The 20,158-nt window shown below is 52.5% G+C and overlaps 1 protein-coding gene across 3 annotated transcripts in view; it reads left to right on the forward strand.

Moving 5' to 3' along the window:
* RGS10 (regulator of G protein signaling 10) overlaps positions 1-19,479 on the forward strand; it is a 39,154-nt gene extending 19,675 nt beyond the window's left edge. For all 3 annotated transcript variants that reach the window (XM_026494248.4, XM_057308723.1, XM_057308724.1), the window contains 2 exons: positions 5,761-5,904; positions 18,428-19,479. In XM_026494248.4, the coding sequence (XP_026350033.1) occupies positions 5,761-5,904; positions 18,428-18,574 (291 nt within the window). In that variant the 3' untranslated portion in view covers positions 18,575-19,479. The remainder of the gene's footprint in view (positions 1-5,760; positions 5,905-18,427) is intronic.
* The last annotated feature ends 679 nt before the right edge of the window (positions 19,480-20,158 follow it).

The following is a 20,158-nucleotide window of genomic DNA, read 5'->3' on the forward strand; positions in this document are numbered from 1 at the left end:
CCCTCAAATGCCTCTCGACACGGTGTCGCATGGATTCAGGCCTCTCGGTTCCCCTCCACAGCTGGGGTTCACCCGGGGACCGTCCCCCTGGGGCCCTCTGACCACAGCTCCCATCGGGGTGTCCCCAGGCCTTCCTTTGCCACCACGGGCATTCCCTCAGCCTCTCGCCTGTTTCAGGGACCCAGGACCTCCTCTAGTCCCGAGTGGCCCCCTCCTGCTGTGCGGGCACGGCCAGCGGCAGGTTCCTGAGGAAGGGGACGTGGCAGGTGGACATTTAAAGATCTCGTTGAGTGAAAATGTTATTTTTTCCCACTACTCTCCCACTTCACTGATACCATGATGGAACATAGAATTGAATTCTAGGTTGATCGTCTTAGACCTTTGAACACGCTGCCCCATTGTCTTCCATTTTGGTTAAGAATTAGTATTTTATATGTAAACTGTTTGGTTTCTTTTCCTCTTTTCCTTTCGGAATAGCATACGCTCTTCTTTGCGTCACGAATATTCTACAGCTGTATAGTCAGAGGCTTTGGGGGGTTGGGGTTCATCCACCACGTGGGCGTTTTGTGGACGCTTTTAATCTGGAAATGTATAGTTCTGGGCAACGTTCGGTGGTTATGATTGTCGTGACTTTTGGTAACTCCTTTCCTTCCCTTTTCTCTGGCCTCTTTCCCAGTGACGGCCCTCCCCCCCGGATGGAACAAGCCCTTCACTTTACTAAACTCTTTTCCCTCTTTTTTTTTTTTTTTTTTTTTTTTTTTTTTTGGTCTCTTTGGCTTTTGGTTCCTACTTCTCTTTTGGAGATTTCAACTTTATTTCCACATCCTTCTGTGGAATTTCTTTCTGCTTTTGTTTTCTCTAGACTGGGGCCCTGTAGTCTCTTCCTGGCAGCCACAAAGCTGATACGCTCATAAACACATGTACGTCCCGTGCGCTGGGCTGGGAGGATTTTGCTGGGGGTCCGTAGTAGAGTTCCGCTTAACCGCTTGGTATCTCACCCTTGCCCTCCTCGTGCCTCCGTTCTGCAGCTTTCCCCGAGTCCATTTCTTTAGAGGAGAAAACTCTAATCTCCCATGGAGAAGGGAGGGGGATAGCTGCTCAGGGTTGGGGGGCCCTGGGGGGCCCTGGGGTTCTAATAGCTTCTTTCTGCTGCCCTCCTTGTCCCTTCTGTCTGGGGCACCTGATGCCCCCCGAGTTCCTGCCATTTTTGGGCGCTCCTTGTTGGCGCTCCCTCCCCACCCATGCAGGTGCACGTTTCTGTCGCTGCTCTCTGAAGAGTCATCTGCTGTCCCTCCAACTGCTTTCCATTTCCTGAGCCAGTTCTCAGAAATATTCTCACATCGTCTACTTGATATTTTCTTTGCCTCATTCTTTTTCTGAAGCTGATATGAATAAAGGTAGTAGCTCGATTCTTAACTTTTCTCATGGTCCCCTCCCGCAGTCCATCTCCGGCCGAGGGGTGGGAGTGGTCGAGGACCGGCTGTGCAGGCCCACGTGGGAGACCGAGTGAACCAAGTGAACAGATCTCGGTGACAGGCGCAGTGTGGGGTGAAGCAGGTTTTGGGGACTGTGGCCCCCAGCTTCCTGGAGTAGAGATGGCAGGACCCACTGGCCAGGAAGGGCCACTTCACATTTTGGTGTCAAGTTGGTGGTGTCTGTGGGACATCCAAGCCCACATTTCTAGAAATCAGTTGGCTCCGTGGTCAGTAGCTTGGGGGGGGAGGGTTGGGCTGAGATCTTGGGAGAGCCTGTGGTTAGGAAAGCATTCCCACTAGGGCAGAAGTCTGGGAACCCCAGAATTTGTGGGGGAACAGAGAGACGGGAAACTACAAAAGAGACAGAAATAGGAAGGTGTTGGAGGATCCTGAGAGGGTAGCCAGGGGCCAGAGAGCGGACCAGAAGAAGGTCCAAGGGAGTGAGGCACCAGCCCATGTGGGTGAGCTGCTGGGAACCCAAGCTGGCAGGTGGGCGGAAGCCGGGCTGAGGAGGGGGGCACGGAGACGATGGAGACGCAAAGTGCACGCTTTTCCTTTGAGATGTTTCAGGAAGACGTCAGAGGTGCTCGAGGTCATTAGCGATAAGGGCATGTGACATGCAAGGAGGTTTTATGTTCCCAATGGAGAAAGTTTCAGCACCCTTAATGGATGGGGGAGGGGAGCCAGGGCCGTGAAAGCAACACTCTTCTGAGCTCTGGAATGCTGATGCTCTTGTCTTCTTCTGAGTAGACTGCTGTGTCTAGGGCTGATATTAGAGTGAATTTGCTTCTCCTCAACACGCATTTGCTGAGGGAGCAGCGGTTCAGTGCTGACTTCCGCCTGAGCTTGTTATGGCTGATGCATTGCCAGGCTGGAAGTTAGGCCCCAGACTCGTGGGGTGTCTGGGAGAGGCTTCTCTGGGTGCAAATGCTCCCACAGGCAGTCCTCAGGTTGGCGCCAGGAGTCATCACAGTGGCCCAGGCAGATCCTTTTCCAGCACCTTCTGGATGGGCAGGGCCGGGTGTTGGACCCGTTTGCTCTCCGCGGGGCAGGTGCGCTGGTGGATGCTGGCAGGGTTGGGGGAGAGAAGCTGGCCATCCTTCCAGCTCACACCCAGAACCACAGACCCAGGCAGCTCCACCGGTGCTCGTTCTGTGCCTGACCTGACGGGAGCTAGAATAGGGTTAATGAAGCTATGGAAAATCAACCAAAATAACTCGAGAGACCCGGTTCTTCTTTTTTGTTAAGAGTTCTCGGCATGGGCACCAGGCCTTCCCGTGACTGGCTTGTGGTCTGCAGTCTAAGGGTTTCCCTTTTCAGTCACGCTTCCTATCCCGGCCCAGATAAGCTCTGTGGCTGAAGCCATTCCCCCTGTGTGTGTTCAGCCAGAGGTGGGGCCAGCCATGGACCAGGTCGGCCCTGGACTGGGTGCCTCGGGGACCCCACACTCTTCCCAGACAGACTCAGGAGGGGTGGCTGGGGGACCTCAGGGTGGGGCTGAGCCACCCAGAGGCTAGCATACCTTCAAGCACCCCCAGCCTGCTTCCTCTCCTCCTGGCCCCTCCAGCCCCCGCCTCCAAGCCTAAGCTACTCATTATACTTCTCCTTTGCAGAACCACCCAAGACAGCCTGGATTCATCTGGAAAACATGTGTGTGTGTGTGTGTGTGTGTGTGTGTGTGTGTGTGTGAATGTTCAAGGGGGAGGGGAGACCCAAGTGATTTCTATTTCCAGAGCTCTGCATGGAGTTTGCTGATCAGACTAGACGAAATTGTATTTTCATGAAGTATTGTTAAAACAGGAAGTGGTTTTCCAAAATTGTTCTTCACTGACAGAAGGGGTGGTGGGAGTGAGGCTCATGACTTCATGGAGCGGTGGGTCTTTGAAAAGCAAGAAGCTCCGAAGTGCTGCCCCACCTGGATCTCGTGATGGCCTCCAGACTTGTCCGTTGGAGTAGCCATATTTATCTTAAGATGCTCCCGTGTTGTTGAGTTTGACATCATTTAATGGTTCATGGTAACAGCTGATGAAGAAATGACACCGTGGCCCGGGGTGTTGGCCCTCCCCCCCCCACCTGGGTAGTCTTCCTGCGTGTACTGTCAAAACTTCTTTCTGGGGGATAGGATGGTCAAGCCTTGGCCTCATGGCGTCTTTTGTCAACTAGTCCCTGGGACCAAAGTCAGTTAAATTCCCCTCCTTTCAAGCACCAAGTAGTGAAGCCTTCTTGTGGTTTCTAGGAGGCCGAATGTTTCCAGAGCCTGGGCTTTCCTGAGCCGAGCTCTGCAGCCTGTGTGGGGTCCCACATGGGCTCTCTGGAGACAATGGCAGTTTTCTAGGCCCCATGAAGCGCCCCTGCTCCCCCCACATCATGGCTTCATGGTTGCAGGTCAGACCCCCCACATCATGGCTTCATGGTTGCAGGTCAGACCCCCCACATCATGGCTTCATGGTTGCAGGTCAGAAACATTTGTCTCCCGACTTGCTGTGGGGTGAGGTACTAGGTGAGGCTGTAATATCCAGAGAACCAACCCCCATCTTTGCCGTCAGTGAGGTGCCTCCTTTCTCTAGGAGAAAATAGAACCCTCAGGGAGGCTCTGGAGGACCAGGCTGCCTTCCGCAGCCCCAGCAAGGAGACATGCTGTTTTTAAGACAGAGCACTTACCCGAAGTGCTTTTGCTCCAGGTTTTCGCTGCAACCTGAGTGCACGTGGGCGTATCTTTTCCAGCTGTGCTTAGAAGCATTTTAAGGCCTGTACCTACTTAGGACTGATGCTTTCCAGCAGGACGGTGCTTGAGACTCAGGGTGGGCAGCGAACCTTCTCCCCTTTCCCTAGACTCATATCCTGGTACCAAAAATATCCTTGTCCTGGAATGTGGACCCCCTAGAGGGGGTGATGTATCTCACGGGTGTGGAACGGGGACACGGGGGGGGGGGGGAGGGCGGCGGGGAGATGAAAGGCTTTGGAGCCAAACAACCCTCAGTTTCCCTGTAGACTCCTTGAACAAGCCACATCACCTCTCCTCTGTGACCTCATCGGGGAAGTGGCGCCAGCAGGAAATGGCCCTTTGCTGGATGCTCAGGGGATTAAGGAAATGGGATCATGGCTGTAAAGCCCCTCGCATGTGTCCTGGACACAGTGGGTGCTTGATGACTGGTTGGGATATGTGTGCATGGGCTAACTTGATTTTTTTTTTCTTTTTCTTTTTTCTTTTATTTTTTAGAGGGGGGAGGGGCACAGGGAGAGGGAGAGAAAGAATCTTAAGAAGGCTCCACACCCAGAACAGAGCCCAGCTTGGGGCTCCATCTCAAGGACCCTGAGATCATGACCTGGGCTGAAATCGGGAGTCGGATGCTTAACTGGCTGAGCCACCCAGGCGCCCCAAACTTGATTTTTCAAATTGTGGTAAAACACTCATAGCACAAATCTTTTTTTTTTTTTTTAAAGACTTTATTCATTTATTCGACAGAGATAGAGACAGCCAGTGAGAGAGGGAACACAAGCAGGGGGAGTGGGAGAGGAAGAAGCAGGCTCATAGCGGAGGAGCCTGATGTGGGGCTCGATCCCATAACGCCGGGATCAAGCCCTGAGCCGAAGGCAGACGCTTAACCGCTGTGCCACCCAGGCGCCCCCATAGCACAAATCTTTTAACCATTTTTCAGGGCTTTCATTTTTACGTTTTAATCATTTTAAAGTATACAGTTTAGTGGCATTAAGTGCATTCACACTATCCAGTTCCAGAAATCTTTCATTGCCCTAAAGAGAAACCCCTTCCCCGTGTGTGGCCGCGCCCCGTCTCCCCCTTCCCCCAGCCCTGAGCCACCACTCAGTTTTCTGTCTCTTCTGGATAGTTCACGTGAATGGAACTGTGCGGTATGCGGCCTTTAGGGCCTGGCTTTTGTCCTCAGCACACGTTTCCAAGGTTCCTTCCTGTTGTAGCGCGTGTCCATGCTTTGCTTGTTTTTATGACTGAACAATATTCCCTCGAGTCCTTCATTTGGAGACCTCACAGGATGGTCCTAAATGGTGCAGACTGTTACCTGCTCTGGGCCAGGATTCCTTCTGTCTTCATTTCTGAGTGGATGGTGTAGCAATTTCGTGACAGGAGATGAGGCAGGGGTAGGGGCTAGGCCCTTCACGGGCCCTCCCGGGTAGAGCTTAGCCCCAGGGCGGCAGCCAGAGCCCTCAAGGGCTACGGAGCTGCTTCTGGGTCTGGCTGGAGTGGAGAACTGGGTTCAGGAGGGAAGGGCTGGGCTCCCAGATAACTGGCTCGCTGTGTCTCCTCCAGATGCAAGAAAAGGCAAAAGAGATCTACATGACCTTTCTGTCCAGTAAGGCCTCGTCACAAGTCAACGTCGAGGGGCAGTCCCGGCTCAATGAGAAGATACTGGAAGAACCACACCCATTGATGTTCCAGAAACTTCAGGACCAGGTAACCTGACTTCCCTACCTGCCCCTGGATGTGACACTTATTCCCTGGCTGGAAGAATGTTAGACGCCCCAGAAGCCATCCCCTCCGGCTGGGCAAGTTGAGGCACACTGAGGGGCCATGGTTGGTGAACGAGAGGGGACTGAAATGCCAGGCTCAGGATCTGACCCATAGGAGGCTCCCTAAGGCCTGCATACTTTTGGTCTACACACAGTTTGAACCAGCAGGGTTATCTTCTTCTCAACCCAGATTAGAAGGGAGGCTGGAGCTATTCAAGGAACCCACACTGAGGAAGCAACATGTAACTGCTGAAGGTAGGAACAGAGAGAAAAATCTAGAAAGCAAGCACAAGGGCTCACAGTGGTAGGGAAGCTGGGGCTGTTTTTGTGCAAATACTGATCATGACCACCCATTTCTGGTGGCCCGGGACTGTAAGCTGGTTCATAGTGAGGCTCCCGAGTTATAAGGAAAAGGTTAACATTTGGCACCTTATTCCACTTAAAGCAGGAAAAAAATGAGTTTAAAAAAATGGACCTATAAGGGGTAGTTTTCTGGCAAGCTTTTTTATGAGATATGCCCGCAGTAATAGGAAAAGGGGTGGAACTGCACTCCAGAGATTTCTTAGACATGAATTGGCAGGTGTGACTACCCAGAATGTGCTTGTGAAATGTTATCTATACGCTTGACGGTGGAACACAGACCAGTGTCAGACTTCTGCTGGCTCCATCCTTACCGAGGGAGCAAAGGCCTTCCTTCGCTCGCAGGTGAAGATGAGCTTTTAGCTTCATTCAGCGGCCCTCAAAGGTGAGCGAGCCGAGACCCATCTGGAGGGCTTGTTCAAACAGACGCTGGGCCTCACCCCCAGAGTTAACCTTCGAATGTGATGGTTCCCAGATGGCCTGAGACTTTGCCTTCCTAACAAGTTCCCAGGTGGCACTACACTGATGCTTTGGGTCCTGGCACCGCACTCTGGGAACTGGTACAGTGCCTCGGTTGGCCTTTTCTGGATCATCTGGAGTGGGCGCAGAGCCCAGAGCCTGTCCCAGCATCCACATCGCCCCATCTTTGCTCAGCGTCTGATTAGGAAACGAGTATACAGGTAGCAAATACAAAGATGAAAAGTAGTTCGAGAATGTTTCGTGGTGGCAGGTGCAAACTGCACGTGAATCCAGAACCAAATTTAGGTGTTGAAGGAATGCCAGTGGGTGTGGGTGACTTGCTGAGGGCTCCCTGGAGGTGGTGGCTTTCAGCCAATGGGAAGGACGCCATGGACAAGGAGTTGTGGCCAGAAAGGAAGTAGAATGTATGGTGAAAAAGCCCTTCTTGTGGCCGTAGCTGCGTGAGGATATCTGCCCCACCTGGACCTCTGAGTCTTTTTTTTCTTTCTTTTAAATATTTATTTATTTGAGAGAGAGAGAGAGAGATCGAAATTGAGTCGGGGAAGGGGTAGAGGGAGAGGGAGAAGGAGACACCCTGCTGAGCAGGGAGCCTGCTGCCTCTCAATCCCAGGACCCTGAGGTCATGACCTGAGCCAAAGGCAGATGCTTAACCGCTGCGCCACCCAGGCGCCCCAAGAAAAATATTTTTGAAATTACTTTTATTTACCTAACTATAGAAGTCATACATGTGTAACAAAAGCAGCTTGGGAAATCAAAACATCAAGATGAAAAAATTCATAATTCCATACCTGGAAAAAAAACCACAAATAACATTTGATTTCTAGGTTTTTCATCCTTCTCTTTCCTGTAAGTACACATGTGCCACAGTGCCGTTCAAAGTACTTAATGTGAAGAAAGCACTTGTGTATCCTGTTGCTGAAAATTCACTTACTGGAGAGGGAGAAAGAGGCACTATCTTCCAAAGGCACAACACGGTGGAAACAAGGGCTGATTCCACAGCGAGCCCCTGGGAAGGGCTTCTGCGCTCTGTCTCAGTTCGGAAAACTCTGCCTGTCAAAGGCCTTGCTGGTAACCCTCAACACGTGTGCTCAGCATGGTCTGTGGTTCTCTGCCCCCAAAAGGCCCCCCTGGAGGGCCCTGTTTTTCTAAGTGCAGGAGTTTGAAGCCGAGAGGCTTTGGAACCACAAGAGCTCACCTCACTCGAAGCCCGCCCCCCTCCGTGGCTCTGGCTTTGTTGAGCTCCACGGGGTGTCTCGGCGGAGCGGTCTGAGCCGCTGCTTTGTGCTCCCCCCTGCACCCCGTTCCCCAGGGAGACTTTAGGGAGCCTCAGCCCGTCCTCAGTGGGGCAGGACTTGAGGGCACAGCCAGAGCCCAGAAGGGTGGGAACATCCTCCGTGAGCATTAAATTAGATGACCCCACGTCCGTGCCTCTGGTTTAAAGGAGGGCTTCTTGGGTCTTCAAGTCCTGTTGATTCCTGGTTTATACCCAGCTCTAGCGGGCATGGCGGCTCGGGACGCTGCAGGTTGGAAACGCTGCCGGAGGCTGGGCAGGGATGCTTAGCGAGAAGTGACAACTGACAGGCAGGGCGGAGACAGAAAAACGAAACTAAGCATCAAACCAGCCCAGGGATATCTGGAGCCACCGGGTGTGGGGGCCCCCAGCCCCACGCACCGCACCGGGGGCATCCCTGTGCCATGGGATGGTGACACCATCAGGGATCCTGGTACCCCAGAGCTGACATTGTGGTCGGCGTGTTCCGCGAAGGATGTGTTAGACGTTCTGATATCTTAAGAGAAGTTCAGGGGCTTAACACTCCGTCACTTTGAAAACTTACGCAAGGGCAGAGATCATGCTCTGATTTAACTCAGTTCTGCAAACATGGCCCGGGTGTGTGCTCAGCACATGCTGGGAAGGCCAGGAGAGGTGGGCGGGAGGGGACTGTGGCTGTTTCCTTGGAACGGTAGCCTAGAATCAAAGGACAAATTTAAGTTGTGGGAAGCAGGAAGGAGGAGGAGACCTTAACAAAGAGTTAGTTTTTTTCAATGAATTGCAATTTCCTGCAGTGTCTTTTTTTCTTTTAAAAATCTGCTAGCAGGTCTATTTCAGTTCTGGTTGGTTTGCTGGTATTCGTTCTTTCATTCACTCCTTTATGCTATGACCTTGATGGAGAACCTACTATGTACCAGGGACCATGCTAGGAACTGTGTGTGCGGCGAGGAAATCAGCCCCCGTCCAACCACGAAGGCAGAAAAAGATAAATGCTATGAAGGAAATACGGCAGGTGGTGGGCTAAGAGTGACTGGGAGGGGCCAAGGAGGGCTCCTTGAAGAGGTGACGGAGACCCGAGTGGCAAGGGGAAGCCAGGTGAGAAGGGGGCAGGACCTTCCAGGGAGAGGCAGCAGCAAGTGCAAAGGCCCTGGGGTGGGGATCTGCTTGGTATGTTGGAGGAGGTCAGTATGGCTGGAGTATATAGTCAATGAGGAAGATGGTAGAAATTAAGTCAGGAGGGACTGGCTGCGGTTAGGCCCTGAAGCTGTGGTAACCAGTTTACTCTCGAGGATTTTGAATGGTAACTATTTATAGAATGTGCCAGTTGGGCGAATAAGGTTTGGGCCTCTTAAAAGCTGGGCGCCTTGGCTCTGATCCCCAGCTCCAGCGACGCCTGTCCCTCCTGAGCTATGCAAGAGGATGACGATGGCTCAGGGCAAAGCCATCTCTATACGAGCTGTGAACCCACAGCCTCCTGACCATGGCTCAGCATTTGTACCCTAATGGCCTGACACCTGCCCTCTTCCTCTCCCGCACTGCCCATCACTTCCTGGATGCTGAGCTCTGACTTACTGTCATTTTCACTGCACGTTGGGTTAGCTGGGAGGGGTAAGTGGGGGCTCTCGTTCCAGTCCGGCCTCCCCAGGTGAGTCCCTTTTCTTAGGGACCTGTGGCCTCTGTGTCCCTTTCTGTAACATGGGGCTCTTGGCCAGCCCTGCTGCCCCTCGGAGCTGCCCAGTGACGCCATCTACAAACCTTCCGTGGCCTGGTGTTAGAAAGCTGCTCCTTGCTAGCCACACCCTTATTTCCTTAGACCCGACGTTTCCCCCTTTCCTTTGACTTTAGAATTTAGTAGCTGTGAAACGTTGGGCAAGATTCAGTCCCTCTCTGTGCCTCAGCTTCCTCTTTTGTGAAATGGAAGTTATGATAAGACACTTGGGAGGAGAAATGCAGTCGTCTCTGTGATGCGTGCTTACTCAGTGCCCTCCATGAGTGTTCACTGCACGTGTCCTTTAGAATGTCCCGTGAAGATAAACTTTAACTTCATGCAGTTCTTAACTGGGGACGATTTTGCCCCCCCCGTCCCCTGCCAGGGGATCCTGGGCAATGTCTGGAGAGTTCTTTCTGGCTGTCACAACGGGGGTGGGGGTGCCACCAGCACCTTGTGGGTGGCGGCCAGGCTACTGCTGAATATAACACAGGGGACAGCCCTGCACGACACAGAATTATCTGGCCCAAAATGTCAACGGAGTGGAGGTTGAGAAACCCCGGCTTACTATGACTTCCAAAGCCGTAGCAGAGTGGCCGGGCCTCAGGTCCCCACCTGAGAACAGCCAATAATGTGTGGCTTTCTGCACCGTCGTGACTTCGGGAAAACTTGAGGGCTGAGCCCCTTCACTGTCCCTACAATGCTTTCATTGTGCAGCTCATGTGATTCAGGGGGCATCTTGGGGAAGGTGGGACCCGGCACCTTGGCTTACAAGCGAGAAAGTTCACCCCCGGGGAAGGTGACCCAGCTGGCCCGAGATCGCAGCGCTGGGACAGGGGGAAACGTGCGTGGGAGCTGCAGCCCTGCGGGACCAGCCTTGCCGTCGTCCTCCTGCTCTGGGCCCCCACTTTCCTTTCATTCATGCTTCCCATCAGCCCTGTCTTTGGCCCTGGAAGACCCGCCAGGGCTCTCTCCTCCTTTCCCACATCCGTCACCCTTGCCCCCCTGGCTTTTCTGTACCGCCAGCCTGGCTGATTCTAGAACATCCCTGTCAGTCCCTCGGGCACTGAGTCAGCTACAACAGGAAGGGGTCAAATCGGTCACGGCAGCCTAACATGCTGTTCCTTGTATGAGAGATGACCACGTCCCTCCCCACCGGCCTTGTCGGCTCAGCGTGCTGAACGCACCTGTCCCGCTCCGCCACGTGGCTCGGAGCTCCAGGGACGAGGGCCAGCCCAGGGACCCACAAGGCCAGCACAAGCCATGAGCACATCCTGTTACTCTGTCACCTAAGATTCTGAGCAGGTTAATTTTTAAAATTAAATTTTTTAAAGATTTTATTTATTTATTTAGAGCACAAGAGGTGGGGAGGTGGGCAGAGGGAGAGAGAGGATCTGAGCTGAGCGAGAATCCACGCTGAGCACGGAGCCTGATGTGGGGCTTGATCTCACGACTCTGAGATCACGACCTGAGCTGAAACCAAGAGTCGGACATTTAACCGACTGAGCCACCTGGGCGCCCCTGAAAATTATTTTTAATTGTTAAACAACTGCTTGTTCATAGTTGAGAAGAAAATTCACATAATGGAGGAGGGTCTGAAGTAAAACGTTAAAACCCCTCAGGCTGTGCCTTCCCTCTCCTTCCCTAGCACGAATGCCCATGTTTCATATCCTTCCAGACCCTTCCCTGAAGGTGTTAAGAAGGGAATGCTTTGAAATCTGCTCAGTGAGTTGAGATTGTGCCATGTCAATGATTTAAAATACAACTCTGCTCCTAGAAGTTTCTCGGCACCATTTTACACTCCCTTCTTGCTCTGAAGCCTCTGGTTGGAACTCCACAGAATAGCCAGATTGGTTCCCTCTGGGACAACGAGGAGACTGGAGGCGATAGGAGGGTCGAGGTCATTGCACACGGCAACTTGAAATCATTGCTTTCTGGGACCATGAAAGAGAAGGTTTGAGGGGGAGCCGGGCTGCTCATTCTTCTTCCTTAACCTTGAGGGATCCCCGTGCCTACACTTAAAGCAGGTTTCCAGTGCTACTTGGACACTCTCACCCAGGCTTGGTGCTAAGTGTGGTCTGGGGAAGGCAGAATGGAGGCGTCCTTCTCCAAGGAAAAGGAAGCCCTCCACCTCGGATGCTTAGAAAAAAAAAATGTAGAAAAGACTTCAATGAGATGTCAGTGCTCCCAGCCACATCCTTGACAGAGAAAGGAGCCATGCGTCCGGCCCCTTGTCGGCGGTGTCTTTACTTTGAATTTCCCCAGAACCCAAGAAGCGAGAAACACTTCCTTTTTCGACATCAAGAAGAAGGGGTGGGCCAGTGGGTGAGGACCCAGAAGTGGGGGAGGGGCTGCCATGCTTCCGGGGTCAGGTGGGGGGTCCACTCCCTCCCCCACTCCCTGTATCTCCGAGTCTGCAGTGGTGGTTGGGCCCGGGGATTCTGGGCACTTCCATCGTGTGGGTGCAAGCTGACATCTGCCCCTGAAGATTAAGTCCAGTCCTGAAACTGGCATTTTCCAGTGTGCAAAGCCAGAAAGGGCAGGTCGTGGGTTTTCATTCAAACGGAAGAAAAGTTGGCTCCCTGCGTCTACCACAGCCGTTTGCCTTATGAGGGATGGGGCGGGGCAGGAAGGATAGTATTTGAAATACTTTGAGATTTTTTTTTTATACCTTTAAAAAGGTATTTAGGGGAAGAAGGGTGGGTGGGTGCTAGAATAGCTTTTAACTCTCCTCCTGATGGCAAAGGCAAAAATAAAATACCTTCACTCCATGTAGAAAGCGTGTCATTTGGGCCTTGGATTTGAGGGTGATGGATTCCAGGAAAAGTGGACTACATGCCACCTTGCTCCATGCCACAGCACCTGACCCATGGGTCTGTGAGGGACTATCACCCTCGAGCAGGGATCTCTCCTTCTCTGTCCATGTCCACCTTCCTTCTGGAGTTTTGATCCCACCTGGCATGGTGTCCGTCTCTGGCAGCCTGTCCAGGACCGCAGAGACTTCCACGGCTTGGCCTGGCAGGTTGGGACAAGGGCTGAGCTGAGCTGCTGTCTGCTGGCCACCCTCAGACCTTCTTCTGGATGCACCCCACTCAGAAGCTGGGGAGGGGGTCTTGAACTTGCTCAGTGGGGACATCCCTGTGTGTGCCCTGCCCCATGGCTTCTGATCATTTCACGGCCTCAGGGCTGGAGAGAGGGAGCTTGCTATCTTCGCACTTTCTGTGCACGTGGGTACGAAAGCATGTCTATGGTCTGGGCGCGTGGGAAGAGAGCATGTTCTGGAAGGGGGCAGCTCAGAGACGGCGGCACTTGCTGCCTTCTTTCAAGCACCCAGTTCTTGGAGCAAATATGAAATTTCACTACTAAAACTTTCTGCTGCATTAAAGGATTTATTTTTCTTGTCGCACCCAGTTGAAATCACGTGGCACAGGGTTTGAAAAGGAGGGAGGAGGCTCATTTAGGTCTCTTCATATTCCTGCTGTCTGAGAGGCGTTAAAGGGTAGGCTGAAATGCACTTGATGGAGGCAGTGATGAAATCTTGGTTAAGCATCCCGTCTTCTCCACGGACGGGGTGCATCTGGGAGGGCGTCCTTTCTTGGAGCAGGTGCGGAACGACCTCCAGTTGGAGCACCGTGTGGGTATTTTCCCTCGTAGAAAGGCAAATCCTATCAATCCTTGCCCTGGGATCTGGAGCGGGAGGGGCCCTGGTGGTGTGGCGGGGCCTGGCGCATCAATGCCCGTGGGCAGGAAGGCTCCCTTTGCCTGTATCACCGAAAGTGCCCCCTCCAGCCGCCTGCGGGAGTGGCGCCCAAGGCAACGATGCTAGTTTACAGTCGAGGCACGCCGCTAACAGATGTGGGGCTGCCGAAACCTGCAACCTGCTGAGCCACAGTTGTCTTGGCCAAAAAAAAAAAAAAAAAAAAAAAAGGTATATAGAATGCCTCTTAGCTGCCAACTGGAGTTTTCTGCTTCATCGGCTGCCTGTCTCAGAAGGACTGTCTGTCTGCCGTATTGCTCTGCTCGGATGCTGTCTGCCCACCTGGATTCCCACCCCCACCCCAGATTTGTCTCCACCTTCTGCTTTCTCTTCCCCGAGGACAACTTGAGGTGTGTTGGAACGGTGATGCTCTCAGTTCAGGCCCGATCAGAGAGTCCTTGTTTTGTAGAACCTTCTGGAACACCTAGGGCCATCTCATTTTCTGTGCTCAAGTAGGAGTGAGCTGAAATCAAGAAGCCGACTGTTAGTTTTCAAGGGCTGTCTTAAATGATCTCAAACTGAGATGCTTAAAAGAACAGAAATCTATTCTCTCCGTTCAGGAGGCCAGAAGTCTGGAATCAAGGTGCCAGGAGGGCTGTGCTCCTCTGGAAAGTGCTGTGGAAGAATCTTTCCCTGCCTCCTCCTGGTTTCTGGTGCAGGGCTGGCATTCCTGGTGTTCCCTGGCTTGTGGCTGTGTCACTCTGATCGCTGCTTCTGTCTTCACATGGCCTCTTCTGTGTCCCTCCGTGTGTCCTCTCCTCTTCTCAGGAAGACACCTGCTCCTTGGAAGATGGTGTCATTGTGAGAGCCTCAACTAACCCTATTCCAAATAAGGTCACATTCTGAGGTTCCAGGTGGACGTACGCTTTGTGGGTCCCCCATTCAACCCGGCACACTGACTTTTAGGGATATTTGTTTCCCATTTATACACACAAATACTTTTTTTTTTTAAGTTTTATTTTTTTTTAAGTAATCTCTACACCCAACATGGGGCTCAAGCTCACGACCCCGAGATCAAGAGTCACACGCTCTTCCGACTGAGCCAGCCCGGCGTCCCCACAGATACAGTTTTGAACGTACTTGGGATCATTGTTGTTCATTTTAGCACATTTCTAAAATTTAGTGTTTAGAAGTGTAACATTCACGTGTTGCGTTCTTTCCACGTCTAACTAACTTTTGCAGACTTCATTTCCAGTGACTGCCTCCTGGTCTGCCAGGTGCGTGGCAGGACAGCCTAGCGGTTCAGAGTACGGGCTCGGGAGCGAGGTGGCCGGCGTTCGCATCCTGCCCATCTCTCTTGGGCTGCTGTGGGCTGTGTCCCCTCCCAAATCCGATGCTGGAGTCCTAAGCCCCAGTACCTCAGAATGTGACTGCGTTTAAAGATAGGGACTTTAAGGAGATAATTAATGTAAAATGAAGTCATTGGGGTGGCCCCTAATCCAGTAGGACGTTGTCCTTCTAAGAAGAGGCATTTAGGACACAGACACACACAGAGGGAAGACGCCAAGTACAGATCTTCCTCGACTCAATGGAGGTACAATTGGCAATACGTGGAAACTACTGAAAGTCGAAGATATTTTATACATCGAACCCACCGAATCTCACAGCTTAGCCTGGGCCCCTTGAACGTGCTCCAAACACATTAGCTTACGGCTGGGTGAAATCATCCAACGCAAAGCCTATTTTACAATGAAGTGTTGGGTCTCTCACATCGTTTATGGAACACTGTACTGAAAGTGGAAACAGAATGGCCGTATGGACATAGGATGGTTGTCAGCAGGAGCTGTTTGCGCCGTGATCGTGGGGGGAGCACCCCCAGAGAGCATCGGACCGCGTATCCCTGGCCCGGGAAAAGACCAAAATTCAACATTCCAAGTACGGTTTCTACTGAACGCGTGTCATTTTTGCACAAGTACAAAGTCAAAAAATCGTAAGTTGAACCATCGTAAGTTGGGGGCCATCTAAATAAGCCAAGGAGAGAGGCCTCGGAAGAAACCCACCCTGCCAACCCCTTCATTTTAGACTCTCAGCCTCTAGAACGGTGAGAAAAGAACTTTCTGTGGTTTGAGCCCCGCAGTCTGTGTTATTTCTCATGGCAGCCCCAGCAGGTGGATAAGCTGCCTACCGGCATAAAACACCGAACCTCCGAGGCCTAGTCCCTTCTCTCTGCAATCAGGTGTCATACGGTCTCAGTAAGGTTTAAATGAGAGAATGCTCCATGCGCGGCCTGGCTCGGGCTGGGCTGGAAGGTGCTCTCGGCAGCCCCCGGTTGGTACCCCCTTTCATCAGCTCTCTGCCGTTACACATTGGGTGATTTCTGTTCATTCACTGGGCAAGTATTTACTGGACCCCAGTTGCGGCCATTTGCCCCCTGACACATGAGGCTGTGGCCTCTGGTCAGCAGCTGGGTTCACTGCCTTTGGTCACTTTCTTGGGAGGTATTTTTTTTTTTTTTTAGGAGCATTCTCTATCCTCCAAACAGTTTTCACCGAGCACCCCCCATGGAGGGCCCTGGGATGGGAGCACCCTGTTGCCATACGCTCCAAGGCCAGTGCCCAGGAGACCCTTTGCTGGTGACAGTGGTGAGCTATTAGGCAACTTGCAGCCCCAGAAAATGTGGCCATTGGAGCGATATCCCTTTCCTTTTTCCTTTTCCTGTAGGGGTCTGATGGCTGCGGCCACCACCTGGTGACTCCATGGCTCCAGGAGGCGGGCAAAGGCTCCTGGCGGTGGGAGCCCTAGCCCGAAAGCCTTCATGGGCATTTCACACCTGCCCATGGCAGGGAGTGGCCCTTACGCTCCTGTTAAATAGTTTGCGGCCCCGTCCCCTCGAGCTTGCTGGCACCCGTGGAGCCTGCGGCCTCGGGAGAGCTCCTGGAGGCTGAGTCCTGCCAGCCCCTGAGCGTTCCCCTCAGCCAAAGCCACCCCCTGCCCTCTGTCCCCGCCTCCTCCCCTGGGTGTCTTTTTCTTCTCCTCTTTTGAAGTGCGAGCCTCAGAGCCCCGGCAGGCAAACAGGATGCTCCCCTCCCACACGCACAGAGCACAGACTGCAGACGAGACGCTCCGGTCGAACCGCATCCTGCTGGCAGTGGTGGGTCCCATCTGCTGCGGACCTGCCGTGGGAGGGGGCGCAGGGCTGAGTGCCAGGAGGGGTCCTCACGAGGCAGCTTTCATGAGTCACTCCGAGACTCGCTCCAGACTTCCAACTAGGTGGGCATGTCAGAGTTCCCTCTGGGAGCTCTGTGCCTGGAAAAGCTGAATAATGCCGGTGGTGAGGGATGGTCCCACCTGCACAGCACATTTGTGGGAGGCCGCGGAACGATAATGGCATTCCTCATCCCCTGCCTTGCCCTTGGCTCTGATTTTTGCGTTTTCTGGGAGGGTTTTTTTTTTTTATTGTTGTTTTTAAAATGAATAATTTCTCAGTCTAGGATTGCAAGATTGCTCTAAAAGAGGTGACGGCCACGGAGAGGCACAAGGTGGGGACTTACAGAGGCGTGTTCTTCCTGAACAGCTGCAGATCTGAGGCAGGACGGGAGGGACACCCAGGGAAGGTCAGGCAACAGTGTAAGAGTTTAAGGAAAACACGAAGTCCTAAATCTTTCCCTGAGCGGTGGACTCTGAGGATAGCTGAGTGATTTAGGCGCTTCTCCTGCGGGTGAAGCTGTGTTGGGAGAAGGAAAGTATAAGGGCAGAAGGTTCTAGGCCTCCCATCCCCCAGGCAGATGTTCTGAGTCCTTAGACTTCATCAGTCATTCAGTTTTCAAAATAGTTTGCGTGTGTGTTGGGAGAGGTCGAATTAAAAAGATGTCAGGGTTTTACCACCCACTTGATAACCCCGCCTGGCAGTGAGCGACATTCTAGACACCTCTGGAACTTTCCACTTGTTGAGCCCATCGTTGTGCAGGGAGCGAAGACACCAGGGTACACGGTGTGGACTTTTCATCTGCAGAAGGTCCTGAAAATTCAGTTAAAAGTTTTGAGAGAGCGATGAGGAGGGAGATTTCTCAAGAGACTGGACTCCTCGACAGCCGGAAAATGCTTCTCTTTTCTCCACGGCTTTTATAGGCCAAGGGAGGAGGGCGGCAAAGGATCGGGTGGGAGTGGGTAAGAGGGGATGCTGGGAAGAGGGACTGTGGCTAACTCTCTGAGGACTGCGGTGCAGGAGGCAGCCCTGTAAGCCAGGAGACGTAGGCTCCATCCGGGTTCCCCTCGTACCTGCCGAGCATCCCCAAGAGGCATTGCTTTCCCAGAGCCACGCTCCTGGGCTGTGTGAGCACGCACGTGCCCCCATGGTGCAGCCAACTGCTGCTTTCTTTAATTAGGGACTGTTCCCAGAGCCTCTCCTCGCTAACGCGGTACTTTCACTCCCCTGCCTGCATTAAAGAAGCCCCATTTTGTTTCTTGGCATAATAACAGGTTTATTTGAGATCTTGGATGCCGGACTTCTGGGGGAGGGGGTCTTAACACTACCGGCATCATCTGAGATGACAGCGGCCTTTCCAATAACCACCCTCTCTACAGGAATGGTTTCTGTTCTGCCATCTCAAGTTTCTGGAGAAATACGTCCCTGTGTTATCTCTCCAAATAAAGTGGAGATTCTTAACGGACCTCTTGATAGAAGGGTACGAGTCAGTGCTGTGTGCATTTATACTTCCGTGGAAGATAAAGGTAGATTCGTCCGTGTGGCTATTATATTCCATTGAGACTGTCTCATAAGGACCAAAACCATCCAGGAAATCTTCCTGGCCCAGCACATGACTTACTTGCTTTGTGTGTTTTGCATGTAGTTGCCTCCTTTGGCACACGATAGGTATTTAACAAACATTTGATAAAATGACTCATGGTCCGATTGGCCTCAACCTCCAGACTCTTTTTCCTTTTCTCCTTAGATCTTCAACCTTATGAAGTATGACAGCTACAGCCGCTTCTTGAAGTCTGACTTGTTTTTAAAACACAAGCGAACCGAGGAAGAGGAAGAAGATCCCCCCGATGCCCAAACTGCAGCTAAAAGGGCTTCGAGAATTTATAACACATGAGCCACCAAAGAGCTGGCAGGACTGGCGGCTTTGGGAAGCGAAGGAACTCCCTCTCAGGACCGTGCAGGGTTTAGAATTGCTTTGTTATCTGTAAGGACTGAAATGTACAAAACCCTCCCATGGGATATGTGTATTTTATTAACTGCTTGACCAGTGCGTTCTGCATGATGGCTAATCTTACATAAAAAAACAAATAGCTTTGACGTTTCAGTTCACATACACACACTCACACAAGCATGCACAGCAGAAGAGTCCTTAAACACTGGATACTTCAGGCGTTCTGTAGCTTGATTGAACATCCGCTGAGGCCACCAGGTGAAACTTACAGCCACCTGTTACCTTTTAAGTCTTTGCCCGGCCTCTGGGGGAGGAGTCAGGCATGTCCTCGGAGTCACTCGGCAAATTAGCTCGAGAGTGAGTTGATCTGCCAGACTCAGGCCCCTGAGGCTGTCATCAGGCACCTTTTGGGTTAAGTACTTGTCGAGAATAAGTTCAGGGCTGGGAAAAGGAAAGTCATCGCGGACAGCCTCTATAGATTCGGGGAGCTGTGTGCGAGCACCCTCAGAGGGTTCTGATTTCTTGTGTGTGGGTTCGTCCTGGTTTTGCCTACAGTCCGTGACATTTCATGCAACACAGATAAATAGTTCATCTTGCCAGAAACAAGATCTCAACCAGGAAGAAACAAATGCAAAATTGCTCAGGGTCCCCGTGACAATGCAAGGCCGTGTTGAATGGGCTCGTGGCCGATGGCCCGTGCCGATGATGGAGTTGGTGGGATGTTCTGTTCTCCCATAGCCCGTCTGGGGACCTATCGGAATCATTTCTCTTCGGCCCTACCCTTTGCTGGACTTGTTAACTCTGGGCTGGATGCTTCAATGAGGGGAAAGAAAATGCTCTTTGAAAGTCTCTTCTTGGGTGGAGAGACTGTGAATGAAACCCTGCTGGGCCTGGGCTATCCCAGCCAGCCCAGGTACCCCCTCCCCTCCTTTGCGAGCAGAGCCCAGCTGAGCCCAAGGTCAGGCACGGTCCCCTTCTGCCGCTTGCTCCCGCCTCCCGCTGCTGCCAGACCTCTCCAGCATGTTTGCCAAACCTTCAACTCCTGTTTGTACAAACAAAGCAACCAGACTGTTACTTGTGAGCCTTCCCACTCAGACTTTTCCATTTGCAAAATTCCCTGATGTCGAGGGTGACTGTGTAGTTTATTAATCACACAGGATGGTTTTGAGAGAGAAGGGAGCTGAGTTTAGTCATTACGAGGGGCCGGGGTTGCGGGGGGATAACAGGCGGAGACTGGTTCTGCTCTGAGTGAGCCAGTTTGTGATGATGACCTTCTCCTCACGTGACCTCTCTGCCATTCCCCTGACTCCCCAGTGTCATCGTCCCCTCACTGTGGTAGAAGGTTTCCTGCCGTCCATCTCGGGCCTGGGGAAGGGACGGCCTTTAGAGAGCTGTTCACTGCTGAGAACCAAGTCACCCCATGGAGCATTCATCAGAAACGGCAAACGTTTGATCCCCTTCCCGGGGTTCTCTGCCTTCCGCAGGACATCCCAGACAGGCCTTCTGTCTGTCTGGGACGAGGTGGTG

The sequence above is a fragment of the Ursus arctos genome, unplaced genomic scaffold, assembly GCF_023065955.2.
Source record: "Ursus arctos isolate Adak ecotype North America unplaced genomic scaffold, UrsArc2.0 scaffold_7, whole genome shotgun sequence".
NCBI classification, from domain to species: domain Eukaryota; kingdom Metazoa; phylum Chordata; class Mammalia; order Carnivora; family Ursidae; genus Ursus; species Ursus arctos.